This window comes from Eutrema salsugineum, unplaced genomic scaffold (assembly GCF_000478725.1).
Source record: "Eutrema salsugineum unplaced genomic scaffold, Eutsalg1_0 scaffold_10, whole genome shotgun sequence".
Lineage (NCBI taxonomy): Eukaryota > Viridiplantae > Streptophyta > Magnoliopsida > Brassicales > Brassicaceae > Eutrema > Eutrema salsugineum.
The window spans coordinates 5,695,967-5,710,264 of NW_006256908.1; the positions used below are offsets into that span (position 1 = coordinate 5,695,967).

Here is a 14,298-nt window from a genome sequence, read left to right on the forward strand (position 1 = left end):
ACCATAAACCATCGAACATAAATGGAGACGGCGTCGTTTTGAAGTCTGGAACTGGAAACAGCATAATTCTTAAACACTTCTTCTTCTCGTCTCTCTCGTTTCTCATTAGGTCTCTCGCTAAATTATTCAGACTCGCTATCGTCGTCATCTTCGCGAAACACAGTCGGAAAAAATGTTGACGGCAGATATCCCACCGAATCAGTCAATCTACATCAAAAACCTCAACGAAAAGATCAAGAAAGAAGGTAACTTCTCTTCTCTCTATCCGAATTCTTCTATCGATTTCGAAACTCGTAGATATTGTAACATTCCATGAGCTTCTTGTACCAGTAGTTTCCCGTTAGGTTTTCCCTCTTGTAGCTTAATCCAGCTGCTATAGTGCTGAGTGTTAGAATTTTTGTTTTGTTTTAGCTGTTAAAAGAGTGTTCGTCTCTAACTTTTAGGGTTTCGGAATCGTATTAAATCTAGTGATGAGGTTATGAGGAAGATATATGTTTATAATCCCTGCTTTCACGATTGAAGTCGAATTCTCTAGTGTTGGCTAAGGGCAGTATCAATATCAATCTCATGCTTTTGGGGTTTTGTTTATCTAACTTTGGTATTTTGTTTTCCAGAATTGAAGAGATCTCTTTACTGTTTGTTCTCTCAGTTTGGGAGGATTCTTGATGTTGTTGCTCTAAAGACTCCAAAGCTCCGGGGACAAGCTTGGGTTGCATTTAGTGAAGTCACTGCTGCTAGTAATGCGGTTCGTCAGATGCAGAATTTCCCCTTCTATGATAAGCCAATGGTCAGTATCCAATCACCTTTCTCAACTATTTTCTCTCTGAGTTTACCAAACTCTTTAGAATTTCCCTGAAATTGAGCTTCTGTTTGTCATATGAATCGATTGGAGTGCTTAAGGATATGTCTTTTGCATTTCTGTCTCACCGTTTTTCTTCCCAATCTTTTATCAGTTTATATGTGTGTGTTTCGATTTTGTTGTTTTGATGTTTATAGTCCCGTCTTCATCACATTCTCTTGTGTTGTCTGCTGTCAAAATCTTTGATCTGTTTGTTATGTGCATTGTATAACTAAAACTAAAATCTTGCCTCTTTCGAGTGTATGAACTATTCAACTGCTTCCAATCAGGTTTGATATGTTATAAAATGTTTTAATGTGTTGTCTTTTGAGTGCAGCGCATACAATACGCAAAATCAAAGTCAGATTGTATTACTAAAGCTGATGGAACTTTCGTTTCAAGAGATAAGAAGAGGAAGCAAGAAGAAAAAGGTAACTTTGGTTTTTCCTCTCTGCATTTTGTCTTTAAGATGTTTGATTCAATGGTATAAACTTCAAAACCCTCACTTGCATGATTGCGTCTAAACTACATCTGTTACTTTCAGTTGAAAGAAAGCGTGAAGAAACCCAAGGACCAAACATGGCTAATGGCCCAACTTCCCAGAACGGAGCAGCCCCTGCGGTAAGTATTCTTTTTTCTCACCTTCTTCAGAACAATCTTCTGGTTTTCATTCCATTGTTGCATCCCTTGAGCTCTGAATATATAATATATTCTATTGTATCTGGAGTTGATGATGATGATGATTTTTCGTTTTGTCTCTGCATCATAACACAGCCTCCGTTCCAGCCGAGCGGGCAAGAAGCGATGCCACCAAACAACATACTCTTCATTCAGAATCTTCCACACGAGACAACAAGCGTGATGCTTCAGCTTCTCTTCGCACAGTACCCGGGATTCAAAGAGATAAGAATGATCGACGCAAAGCCAGGGATTGCGTTTGTGGAATACGAAGACGATGTTCAATCTTCCATGGCTATGCAAGCTCTTCAGGGTTTCAAGATCACTCCCCAGAATCCAATGATCATCTCTTTTGCCAAGAAATAAGAACAGAGAAGGAAACACTGTTTTGTATTTTTGTTTGTCTTTAAAAGATTATGATGATGAGACTGTACCTGGTGTGTATAACCGCCGGTTTGACGCTTTTGGTTCAATTGATCCCGGTTTGGTTAACGACATGTCTGGTCTTAGTCATCAACGATGGCGAAAGATACCTTTAAACACGCGGTTTCACACAGGAGATTTTATCACGATTTAGGAGACGACCCATCAAAAAATAATATCTCATTGGTCAACCATGGATATAAAAATATTAAAATAATTAAAAATGATATTTAGGCCAAGAAGAAAAAGACAAAATGTGAAAGATAGAAAAACCTTGCTCGATACGCCACCGTCGTCGTCTTTACCCAATCCTTTCTTCAGCCATCTTTATCTTCTTTTCATAGATCATTTCTCTGCAAAAAAAGAGTTTGCTTTTTTCTTTCTTTTTTTAGCAAATCCTTTTTTTGTTCTGAGAGCTTGAAAGTTTGTCTCCTTTTATCAAGGCCATGTCGTCGTCTTCTTTCACCGACCTCCTTGCTTCCTCTGGCGTTGACTGCTACCAAGAAGACGAAGACTTTCGTGTTTCCGGGTCGGTATCGCTATATCAGAGTGATGGGTTTAACCTGGAGAGAACCGGGTCGGGTTTACCCAAGTTCAAGACGGCGCAGCCACCTCCACTTCCGATTTCAAAATCTTCTCATTTTGCGTTCTCCGATTTGCTTGATTCTCCTCTTCTTCTCTGCTCCTCACATGTAAAGCTTCCGTTTTTTTCTTGATCATTTCTCCGTTTTTCATATATTTCACTGAAAGAAGAAAAATGGAAAACAAAATATCTGGGTTCTTACAAAAAATCCATGAAAATCGGAAACGTCCTTAAAAGCACAAAACGAGTTTCATGTTTGTTTTATTACACGATCCGCGTGAAATACTCAAGCTTGTAAGAAATCAAATCAAGTCCAATCTTCCTCTGTTCTCTGATGTTCTGTTTTATTCTGTTTTGTCTTCAAACTAACTTATCCGAAATGATTCTCTGGCTTGTGTTTACTTTCCAGAGTTTGATATCTCCAACGACAGGAGCGTTTCCATGTCAAGGCTTCAATGGAATAAACAATCACTCAGATTTTCCCTGGCAGATACAACCGCAATCGCAATCGCAACTACCAATCGTTTCTTCTGTATGTCTTTCCCGGATTTGAGACATCTTTCAACAAAATCAAAGCAGCTACACTTCCTTGTACTGAATCAAACATTTTCCTTTGTATTTTTTTTCAAGGTTTTGCAAGAAACATATGGTGTTCAAGATCCTCAGAAGAAACAGGTTCCGGTTCATCGTGAGATTGCAACGCAAAGCTTTGGATCGGATCGGCAGAGTAAGATACCATCGTACATGGTGAGCAGGAACTCTAATGATGGTTATGGTTGGAGAAAATACGGTCAGAAACAAGTGAAGAAGAGCGAAAATCCGAGGAGTTACTTCAAGTGTACGTATCCAAATTGTGTTTCCAAGAAGATTGTTGAGACTGCTTCTGATGGTCAGATCACTGAGATCATCTACAAAGGAGGTCATAACCATCCTAAGCCCGAGTTCACCAAGAGACCATCAGGATCAACGTCAATATCTTCCTCTGCTAATGCGAGACGAGTGTTTAATCCTTCTTCTGTTGTTAGTGAAACACATGATCAATCAGAGAACTCTTCGATCTCGTTTGACTACAGTGAGAAAAGCTTTAAATCGGAGTATGGTGAGATAGACGGAGAGGAGGACCAACCTCAGATGAAGAGATTGTAAGTCCAGATTTATAATTAGTGGAAGCAAAAGGTTTCCAAAAAAAGAAAGAAATTGACTTTTTATGGAATTTTTTTTTGTGTAACAGGAAAAGAGAAGGTGAAGATGAAGGAATGTCTGTAGAAGTAAGCAGAGGAGTGAAAGAACCAAGAGTTGTGGTTCAGACAATAAGTGACATTGATGTTCTTATAGATGGCTTTAGATGGAGGAAGTATGGTCAAAAAGTTGTCAAGGGAAATACTAATCCAAGGTTACAAATCATTAAAACTAATTTCCTGTTCTTAAGTTGTTTTCATGTTTCTAAATCTTCTTTATTACAACAGGAGCTACTACAAGTGCACATACCAAGGTTGTGGAGTGAGGAAGCAAGTAGAAAGATCTGCAGAAGATGAGAGAGCGGTTCTCACTACCTATGAAGGAAGACACAATCACGATATCCCAACCGCGCTACGTCGCTCATGAAAACAAAACGTTCTTGGGACTTAGTCACTCACTAGTATTATCATTTTAGGATTTGAGAATACTCTTACTATATATGGCTTATCTTTTGTGCTCACTACAGTTTGTTTATTTGTTTGTATTGTTTATTTGTTTGTAACACAGTCAGTGCTTTGTGTTGTACAGAGTGGTGGTTACTAGTTTATATCATCGTGGCCATAGAGACCCTCACATTCATGGGTGTGACTTTAAACACTTGAGAGTCCATTTCAGATTCTTGTCTTTGGTCTTTTTGCTAAATTTGGTGTACATTTCACATTTCAAGATTTATAAGCAATAATAACGGTATATAATCCATTTTGCTTGATTAGTGCAACACATCTAGCACTTTAATATCCACATTGTGTGAACTAGTTTCATTTGTCAAACCCATTTAAAAAAAAAATATTTAAAATCTTAATCCATTATATATTATTAGAACTTAGAAATGAAACCAAAACCGCATATTTAGAACGGTGGAGACAATGCGCAAAGAACATCATCCAAACAAAAAAATAGAAAGAAACAAAAAATAGAAAGAACAAACATAGGATCATCTTTCTTCTCTTTCTCTCACATACTTTTCTCTTTCTCTGTGTCTTCTTTCTTTGACCTCACCAAACTCTTGGAACCAATCTGAAGTTAGCCTTTGTTACCCCTAGTAAAAACAGAGTCCTCTGTTTTCTTCTTCTCCATCTCATTAACATTCACATAGCACACAGAAGCATCTCTCCTTCTTATTGCATTCTTACCATTATACTTTCTCCTCAAATAATGAAAACATAGCTTTCATAGTATAACTCCAAACCTACTCTCTCTCTCTCTCTCTCTCTCTGTACTCGGTTTCTTCATTTTACAGATAAGAAAAGACCATGGATTTGTCGGCGTTAGGCAGAGGGGAGACCAACTCGTCCCTTTGGGGAAAAGTGCACGGTCCATTCATGATGGAGGAGCTTGTGTGCCAGAAGCAAAACATGGTGACCTCAAAAGGCATTTTCATGAACAGTAACCCTCTCAAATACGCAATGCCACTTCTCTTGCTTCAAATGTCAGTCATCATCATCACCTCTAGGCTTATCTTCAACCTCCTTCAACCTTTAAAACAAGGAATGATCTCTGCTCAAGTCTTGGTAATAACCTTCTCATATCACTTTTCAATGTCTTTAATTGATTTGTTTTTCGCGATAAAAACGTTTTGAAAACATTCTTGTGTATGTTTATAGGCTGGTATTGTTCTAGGACCATCTCTCTGGGGACATCACATGAAATACATGAATATGTTCCTTCCCGCTGGAGGCAAGATCATAATACAAACGCTCTCAAACGTTGGTTTCACTATCCATCTCTTCATTCTTGGACTCAAGATCGATGCGAGTATTATAAAAAAAGTCGGTTCTAAAGCCATCCTCATCGGTACAGCCTCTTACGCCTTCCCGTTCTCTCTTGGGAACCTCACGGTTCTTTTCATTAAAAGAACTTTGGGACTTCCCAACGATGTGATTGGCTGCACAAGCACCGCGATCTCCTTGAGCTCGGTGACATCATTCCCGGTTACAACCACGGTCTTAGCGGAACTCAACATCCTCAACTCAGAGCTAGGACGGTTAGCCACCAACTGCTCAATGGTCTGTGAAGTTTGTAGCTGGTTCGTGGCACTAGCGTTTAATCTCTACACGCGTGAGCGGACGATGAGCAGCGTTTACGCGATTCTCATGATCGCTATTCTTCTTCTTGTGATTAGATACCTCTTTAGTCCTTTGATCGTATATCTCACCAAGAGAAAAAGCAAATCGTTGAACAACAAAGACGTTGTCCCGTTCTTCCCTGTCCTCTTGGTTTTGTCTGTGGCTAGCATTAGCGCAGAGGCTATGGGCGTCCACGCTGCGTTTGGAGCGTTTTGGCTAGGCGTTTCGCTCCCTGATGGCCCGCCTTTGGGGACAGAACTCGCTACGAAACTGGAGATGATTGCTTCGAATATGCTCCTCCCTTGTTTCATTGCCATTAGTGGGTTACAAACTAATTTCTTTGAGATCACAGAGAGCCATGAGCACCATGTGATACTGATTGAGATCATTCTCTTGGTCACTTATGGCTGCAAGTTCCTTGGAACAGCGGCTGCGTCTGCTTACTGCAAAACGGAGATTGGAGACGCGCTTTGTTTAGCGTTCTTGATGTGTTGCCAAGGTATCATCGAAATCTACACTACTGTTGTGTGGAAAGACGCTCAGGTAAAAAAAACAAAAAAATAGACGTTGCCTACTTTGGTTTTGATTAATTTAGAATTCAAAAAAAAAATAGGTAAATAACATGACGTTTAGTGCACGGAAGTGGATTAGTCAGTTCTCGTAATATTTCTTTAACTCAAGGTTAAGAAGTTGATTTTATTAAGGTTTTTTTTGTTTTCAGGTTGTTGACACAGAATGTTTTAATCTGATGATAATAACGATTTTGCTCGTAACGGGGATTTCGCGGTTCCTTGTCGTGTACCTATACGATCCATCGAAACGTTACAAAAGCAAAAGCAAACGTACGATCCTCAACACGAGACAACGCAATCTTCAGCTCCGTCTTCTTCTTTGCATCTACAACGTTGAAAACGTTCCTTCCATGGTGAACCTTCTAGAAGCTACTTACCCTACAAGGTTTAACCCGATCTCGTTCTTCACGCTGCACCTCGTCGAGCTTAAAGGCCGAGCTCACGCGGTCCTCACGCCGCACCACCAGATGAACAAACTGGACCCAAATACGGCCCAATCCACACACATTGTCAATGCCTTCCAACGTTTTGAGCAAAAGTATCAGGTAAACAAACACAATATTAACTTTTTTTCTCTGCGTATAGATACAAACTTTAAATATTTCTATAAAAACTTGTTCAAGTTTTCAAAAATATTTTAGCCAATAAAAAAGTTTTCAAAAAAGTTTTTTTTATAAAGTGCAAATGCAAACATCCAAAAGTAAATTAAACGATAGTGTTTGTTTGGCTTTGACGTTTACATTTAGGGTACGATTAGCAAAATAATGTTTTTTTAATGCTTAAGGTTATTAGATAATTTTGGAAGTGTACATACTTAATATAAGACGAAATGCAGATATAAACACAAACAAACAACCGAAAATGCAAAGTGCAAACGTTAGAGTCTAAAGTAAACGATTGGGTTTTGACATAATGTTTACGTTTACAGTTGACAACAATATTTGCTTAAAATACTTAAAGTTGTTAATTGATTTGGAATATATAATGAACTAAATATAAACACAAACATACAACTGAATATGCAAACATAAACACCAAAAGTATTTCACGAGATAGTGTATTAACTTGTGTTTGGCGTTTACATCTACAACTAACAATCTGTTGCTTAATGTACTTAATGTGTTTTGGTTTTGGAAAATATACATAGTATATAAAAGTAAATAAACAACCAAAATCTAGATAGTATCTTCAATTTTGTTATAGATGATACACATATTTAATCTAAATACATATTTATCTTAAATCTATGATGCATCAGGGTACTCTCATGGCGCAACATTTCACCGCAGCCGCACCATTCTCGAGTATAAACAACGACGTATGCACACTCGCACTCGACAAGAAGGCAACGCTAATCGTGATTCCGTTCCACAAGCAGTACGCAATCGACGGAACCGTCGGACAAGTCAACGCGCCAATGAGGAACATAAACCTCAATGTACTCGAAGCAGCACCATGTTCGGTCGCCATATTCATAGACCGAGGAGAGTGCGAGGGACGTCGCTCCGTCTTGATGACCAACACGTGGCAAAACGTGGCGGTGCTCTTCATCGGAGGCCGTGACGACGCGGAGGCGCTCGCGTTAAGTATGAGGATGGCTGAAAAACCGGAGCTTAACGTCACGATGATACATTTCCGTCACAAAAGCTCCCTTCAAGACGAGGATTACAGCGAAATGGCCGAGTACGATCTTATCAACGACTTCAAGAGCCATGCAGCGAACAAAGGGAAAGTGCATTACGTAGAGGAGATAGTGAGAGATGGCGTGGAGACCACGCAAGCGATTAGCTCACTTGGTGAGGCTTATGACATGGTGTTAGTTGGTCGGGACCATGACCTAGAGTCTTCGGTCTTGTATGGACTCACGGATTGGAGTGAATGTCCTGAGTTAGGTGTAATCGGAGATATGTTGACGTCGCCGGATTTTCATTTCTCGGTGCTCGTTGTTCATCAGCAGCAAGGGGAAGCACTAGCCGTGGACGATAGTTATAAATTGCCTGTTGATCATCAAAAGGTTGGAGATACAAGAATACAGCCGCGTTTCTCTGTTGAAGAAGGTTTCACTACCATTGATCTCGAAAAAAATTAGAGTAAATAATCACCAAGTGATTTAATCTTGATTTAATTAGTAACATTCTTTTTATAGTAAGTTCATAACTAGAGATATTTATAAATATGTAAGAGGTAGATATTTGTAAAGGCTTGCATAAATAATTCAATAAAATTAGCTAATCTTTTTTTTTTTTTGGTTACTTGTTAATTCATTCAATAAGAAGCAGATTTTAAACTACAAAGCAATATCGAGTTACACAAAAGATCAGTTCCAGCTTTTAAGAGAAACAGATTGGGCTCAAAAGCACTTTATTTATTTGTTTTCATAGCAAAATCTACAGTAAAATTCACACAAAAGGAGTTTAAGAAATTTTAATTTAGTAAAAAAGCATTACAGTATCAAACTTCAAGGGCCAGAAAAAAATCGCCCTAGGGGCTAGGGGTAATAATAATCTGATTACATTCGTTATAATTTGGTGTGCTTAAATCGCTTACTGAATCAGTTCGATACTTAGATGGATGGATTGGCATCATTCCAACATTCTCATCTGTAAGCATTCACAACAGCACAACTAATACACATTTTGTAATCACACAATTACGAAACAGTGTTAAGCCGAGCCGTATCATCTAGGTTATAAATCAATAAATTACTCAACCAAACCCAATCGAGTCTATATCCGCGTATATTGTGGGACAAGAAAGTATGCCAAAATACGTAACAAGACGTCGCAATTTCGTTCCGGTAGAATAACAATGTGCCATCTCTTACCCGGTGGGTCCGTTCTGTTTAGATTCCGACTATTTAGACCCGTTTATATATTTGAAGTTAAATTTAGTTTAGTTTTCAGTAGCGTTATTGTTTTTTTATATAAAAGCAAGTACATTAGTGAACTCATCTTAGAGCACCTCCAATGGAGAATGCTTAGGAGGTGCTTAAGGAATAATTGAATTAAAAATAAATCATTAATGGGTGAATTAGCTTAACAACGATGTTTATATTAGCATTTTTAGCACTCTTAAGCATCGACGATGTGGTCGCTTTTCATTGGTCAGCCTTTTTAATTTTTCTTTTTCTTTTTTTTCACACTGTTATCGTCTTTCTCTCTTCTTCAGGGAAACAAAATTTCCCGACAGTTTTTGTTCTCCTTCGATTCAACTTTCGATTTTGAGATTATCCAGCAAATTCTTCATGCATGATTACACGAAAATCTTCATTGCTTCGATGGGAGATTGTTCTGAGATTTTCTGGGCTAAGGAGAGATGGTGGAAGACAAAACAGGTATTGTTTGCCAATTTTAGGATCGATTCTTCTGAATTTGTTAGATGAATTGGGTTTAGATGGAGAAATATATCACAAACGAAATTGATTGTGTGTGATTTATGAATGGCATCGTGTCTTGTCAGGCTCAGGCGGAATTGATTATGAATGGCATCGTTTCTTCTCAGGCGAGCCATGGTTTGGTTCTTCCAATGATTTGGTTCTGCTTCCTTGATCTCTGAGGTAATTTTCTTCATCTGCTTTGAGTGTATGGTTCGATTGACAAAGATGGTTTATAGTTGTTTTTTTTTTTGGACTCATGTTCGATCGTTTGTATGGTTTGATGGTTTGCTTGTTTGCTTGTTTGCTAGTTAGTTTGTTAACTCTTATTGTTTGCAACTGATGGTTTGTATGGTTTGATGGTTTGCTTGTTTGCAAAGTTGTATGGTTAGATAGTTTGTTAAATTGTTTGCAGCTGATGGGTTTGCTCTGTACTGATAGTTTGTCAAATCGGCGAGCCATGGTTTGTTTTAGAGAATGGTTGAGGTTTGTGTTAAGTTTGATCAATGCTTGGTAGTGATCAATGTAGAGGTTAGGTGAAAGCATTAGTATGACACTGACTGCTAACCTTCTTCTCTTCTATTTTCTCCTTTGTTTTAAAGCCTCCATTAAAACAGAGAAGTGCATTAACTCTTATTTCACAATCGGTGCTTTAACTGAAGTAAACCTTCTTCTCTTTTATCTTCTCCTTTACTTCTCCATTGTCTTCATTAACTCAACCTAACCTCTTCCTTCTTATCTTTCCTTCTTTTTAAAACTAACTCAACTAAACTCAATTAAACTAACTGAACTAAACCTTCTTCTCTTCTATCTTATCCTTTGTTTTAAAGCCTCCATTAAAAGAGAGAGGTGCATTAAACCTCTTCTCTCATAACCACAGCTCTCAGTATGCACACAAGTTTTCATTCTCTTTCATTCTCTCTTATTATCTTTCTTTAATCCTTCTTTTTCCTTATTCCTTCTCTCTTATTCTTTATCTTTATTCTTCTCATTCCTTAGTATTTTAACAGCCAGCGAAGAACAATATGAATCCATATAGTGAGTCTGGCTTCCTTGATCTCTTAAATAGTCAACAAACTCCACAAATGCAACCTGTCACACAAGCGAATGTTGAACCAACCATTCAACTCGGTGAATCAGAAGCTTTTCTGTTTGAGAGTCAATGGACCGAAGCTCCAAGTGAAGATGAAAGCACAGCCAAAGAACCTAGAAAGTCAAGGAGAAAATGGAGTCCTTTAGAAGATCTTGTCCTTATAAGTTCTTGGCTTAACACATCTAAAGATCCCATAGTGGGAAATGAGCAAAAAGCAGAAGCTTTTTGGAGTAGGATTGCAACTTACTATGCCTCAAGTCGCAAACTTGCTGGAATGGAGAAGAGGGTGTCGTAGCATTGCAAGAACAGGTGGGCCAAGATAAATGAGCAAGTCTGCAAATTTGTAGGTTGCTATGCTTCTGAAACCTCTCAGAAAACAAGTGGACAAAATGAAGATGATGTGTTGAAGCTTGCAAATCAGCTGTATTTGAATGATTACAAAGCCAAGTTCACCTTGGATCGGAACATTGTTGGAGAGAGCTTAGAAATGATCCAAAATGGTGCCTTTCTAATGGTAGTGGACAGCCTAAAAGAAGAAGGACAGATGAAGGTTCTCCAAGCTCACATGTTCATGTTGGATGTGAAGGGTTGCGGCGGCCAGAAGGTGTGAAGGCAGCAAAGGCAAAAGCCAAGAAAAATGGATCAGAGGCTTCCAATAAGAAAGGGCAAAACGAAGTTGATGTCTTGGAGTGTCAGAACTTGTTGGTGATTAGGAAACAAGATGAAGAACTGAAACAGAAAACAAGCAAATATAAGATGTTGGAGAATCTGCTTGGAAAACAAGAACCACTTAGCGAGGTAGAAGAAGAATTAAAGAATAAGCTCATCAAAGAATTGTTTTAATATGCCTAAGTGTTTGAGTCTTTGTTTAAGTTTCTGTTTAAGTCTTAGTATGAGTCTTTGGTTGAGTGTTTGAGTCTTTTTTTCAGTTTTTGTTTGAGTAATATGCCTAAGTGTTTGAGTCTTTTTTTCAGTCTTTGTAGTTCAATGCTATGTATGGGAAAACATGGTCCTCTTTGTTACTATTTTAATGGATCAGAAAGTTAGTCATGTTTAAGAAGTTTGCTTACACAAATGATCCACAAAAGTTAATCACTATGAAGTTTCTCCTATCTAATTTTTGTTGTTTGTTTTGATGCAGGTTATGAGATTTTTGGATTTTAGAAGACCGATATTTTGACTCAGATATGACTCAGACAAGTTATGAGATTTTAGAAGACCGATATTTTGGCTGATAACCATTATTGATCAATGGTGGAGATTGTTGGGCCACATATTTTGGCTGATAGCCATTATTGATCGGTTATGTCTTTTTTTTTAAAAAAAAATTTGTATTCTATGGACTTGTTTAGTAGTGCCGACATGAATTTTGTAATTTATGTCTTCTATTGTAAACCACATAATTTGCAAGGCAGAAACTCATTCATTTTTGCTTATATAAACCACTTCCTTATTTATTTCCATATCACTTCTCTCACTATACAAACATATCACTCTAAAAAAACTTCTCACCGATTACCTTTTTCTTTTCCTTTTCCTTCACTTCTCTCATTATACAAACATATCACTTCCTTTTTCTTTTCCTTCACTTCTCACCGATTACCTTTTTAATTTTCTAAAAAAAACTTTCATCCAATATGGCTGGATCTTCCCATAATAATTTGGAGGAAATGTTGGATGAAAGATTTGATACCATTATCAATCAAGCGTTTGAAAATCTTGTCATGAATCATGGTGATCGCCCAAATGCAACAAAAAAAAAGGAGATACATTGACAGAGATCGGGAACAAGGCCACATCCGTTTGTGGAACGACTACTTCCAAGAAGATGCAACATATCCAGCCCATATATTCCGTCGTCGTTTCAGAATGAACAAACCTTTGTTCATGCGTATTGTTGATAGCCTCTCTACTCAAATTCCATTCTTTCAACAAAGACGAGATGCTACCGGAAGACCCGGTCTAAGTGCACTACAAAAATGTACGGCAGCCATTCGTATGATGGCATATGGTTGTGCGGCTGATGCGGTTGATGAATACCTCCGGCTTGGTGAAAGCACCGCAATTTCTTGCTTGGAAAAACTTCTTGATAAGGGAGAAGAACGCGGATTTCCCGGGATGATAGGAAGCATTGATTGTATGCACTGGGAGTGGAAAAATTGTCCAACCGCTTGGAAAGGGCAATACACACGTGGATCTGGCAAACCAACAATCGTTTTAGAGGCTGTAGCTTCATATGATCTTTGGATATGGCATGCATTTTTTGGACCTCCAGGTACATTAAATGATATTAATGTACTTGATCGCTCACCGGTTTTTGATGACATATTACAAGGTAAAGCTCCAAAAGTGAAATACTTTGTCAACGGACGACGATATAATTTGGCATACTATCTCACGGATGGAATTTATCCTGACTGGGCTACATTTATCCAATCTATTCAAATGCCTGAAAGTGAGAAAGCAATCTTATTTGCTCAACGTCAAGAAGCAGCCCGTAAAGATGTCGAACGTGCTTTTGGAGTTCTGCAAGCTCGTTTTGCTATTGTCAAAAACCCTGCTCTTATTTGGGATAAAGAAAAAATAGGCAAGATTATGCGAGCTTGTTTAATTCTTCACAACATGATAGTAGAAGACGAACGAGCTGGATACACTCAGTATGATGTAGACTCATTCACACAACTAGAAGCAACCAGAACTTCACAAGTGGATTTAACGTACGAGACAGATAGGCCTACAAATATCGGAAATCTGATGGGAATTCGAAATTCAATTCGTGATCAAACCAAGCATGATCAATTGAAAGCAGATTTAGTAGAGCATCTATGGAACAAATTTGGGACAAATCCAAATTACGGTTTATGATTAGCACTTCTTTGTTTTTTATGGTTTATGATTTACATTTCTATGTTTTATATGTTTCTTCAAATATAATGTATGCTGGAAAATATAATCAATAAAATGATTATTATTTCAAAAATACAAATTCAAACTAAAAAAAAAAAAAAATCTTAAGCATTCTTTTTTAAGCATTTTCCATTGGACCCTAAAAAAAAAACATCATAAAAAAAGTGCTTAAACAACAATATTTCAAAAATACTAATTTAAAATTGGTTAAACACCTCTTAAGAATGCTTACCAATGGAGGTGCTCTTAGGAGTTCATCAAAATATATTATTATTATTTTTTGGTTTTGTGTTTTGGGAAGAGTCTGCCGTAATTTCTGGTTCTATTAGTAAACCTAATAATGAGGTTCACCAGAATTAAAAAAAAAAATGGTTTTATAAAGTTCCAAAGTTCCATTACTCTTGATCGAAGACAAAAACAGTTCATCAATTATATACAAAGATCCATTGTTCCAAATAGCTACAGATTCAAAGCAAGGAAAAGCCTGCAACTCAAAACCAACAAACTCACGTTCCAGATTACCAAG

General features: G+C 37.8%; 4 protein-coding genes across 4 annotated transcripts; all 4 read left to right on the forward strand.

Annotated features, from left to right (window-relative positions):
• The first annotated feature begins 48 nt into the window (after nt 1-48).
• Nucleotides 49-2,013, forward strand: LOC18026612 (U2 small nuclear ribonucleoprotein B''). Its single transcript, XM_006410074.2, has 5 exons — nt 49-245; nt 615-787; nt 1,176-1,269; nt 1,383-1,459; nt 1,613-2,013. The coding sequence occupies exons 1-5, from the start codon at nt 173-175 to the stop codon at nt 1,880-1,882; spliced, it is 687 nt and encodes a 228-aa protein (XP_006410137.1). The 5' UTR covers nt 49-172; the 3' UTR covers nt 1,883-2,013.
• Nucleotides 2,014-2,190: 177 nt separating this feature from the next.
• On the forward strand, nt 2,191-4,457 carry LOC18026613 (probable WRKY transcription factor 25). The gene is made up of 5 exons (XM_006410076.2): nt 2,191-2,631; nt 2,932-3,054; nt 3,153-3,664; nt 3,754-3,915; nt 3,989-4,457. The coding sequence occupies exons 1-5, from the start codon at nt 2,386-2,388 to the stop codon at nt 4,125-4,127; spliced, it is 1,182 nt and encodes a 393-aa protein (XP_006410139.1). The 5' UTR covers nt 2,191-2,385; the 3' UTR covers nt 4,128-4,457.
• A 557-nt stretch (nt 4,458-5,014) lies between these two features.
• On the forward strand, nt 5,015-8,488 carry LOC18026614 (cation/H(+) symporter 13). The gene is made up of 4 exons (XM_006410077.1): nt 5,015-5,272; nt 5,366-6,370; nt 6,549-6,944; nt 7,658-8,488. The coding sequence occupies exons 1-4, from the start codon at nt 5,015-5,017 to the stop codon at nt 8,486-8,488; spliced, it is 2,490 nt and encodes an 829-aa protein (XP_006410140.1).
• A 4,378-nt stretch (nt 8,489-12,866) lies between these two features.
• On the forward strand, nt 12,867-13,730 carry LOC112081565 (putative nuclease HARBI1). The gene has a single exon (XM_024148328.1). The coding sequence runs from the start codon at nt 12,867-12,869 to the stop codon at nt 13,728-13,730; it is 864 nt and encodes a 287-aa protein (XP_024004096.1).
• The last annotated feature ends 568 nt before the right edge of the window (nt 13,731-14,298 follow it).

Bases quoted from the DNA above. Each gene is read 5' to 3' on its own strand.
- LOC112081565 (XM_024148328.1), top strand. From the start codon at position 12,867: ATGGCATATGGTTGTGCGGCTGATGCGGTTGATGAATACCTCCGGCTT.
- LOC18026612 (XM_006410074.2), top strand. From the start codon at position 173: ATGTTGACGGCAGATATCCCACCGAATCAGTCAATCTACATCAAAAAC. The intron at 246-614 runs GTAACTTCTCTT...TTTGTTTTCCAG, and splicing joins CGAAAAGATCAAGAAAGAAG to AATTGAAGAGATCTCTTTAC. The intron at 1,270-1,382 runs GTAACTTTGGTT...TGTTACTTTCAG, and splicing joins GAGGAAGCAAGAAGAAAAAG to TTGAAAGAAAGCGTGAAGAA.
- LOC18026613 (XM_006410076.2), top strand. From the start codon at position 2,386: ATGTCGTCGTCTTCTTTCACCGACCTCCTTGCTTCCTCTGGCGTTGAC. The intron at 3,055-3,152 runs GTATGTCTTTCC...TTTTTTTTCAAG, and splicing joins AACTACCAATCGTTTCTTCT to GTTTTGCAAGAAACATATGG. The intron at 3,665-3,753 runs GTAAGTCCAGAT...TTTGTGTAACAG, and splicing joins CAACCTCAGATGAAGAGATT to GAAAAGAGAAGGTGAAGATG.
- LOC18026614 (XM_006410077.1), top strand. From the start codon at position 5,015: ATGGATTTGTCGGCGTTAGGCAGAGGGGAGACCAACTCGTCCCTTTGG. The intron at 6,371-6,548 runs GTAAAAAAAACA...TTTTGTTTTCAG, and splicing joins TTGTGTGGAAAGACGCTCAG to GTTGTTGACACAGAATGTTT. The intron at 6,945-7,657 runs GTAAACAAACAC...ATGATGCATCAG, and splicing joins GTTTTGAGCAAAAGTATCAG to GGTACTCTCATGGCGCAACA.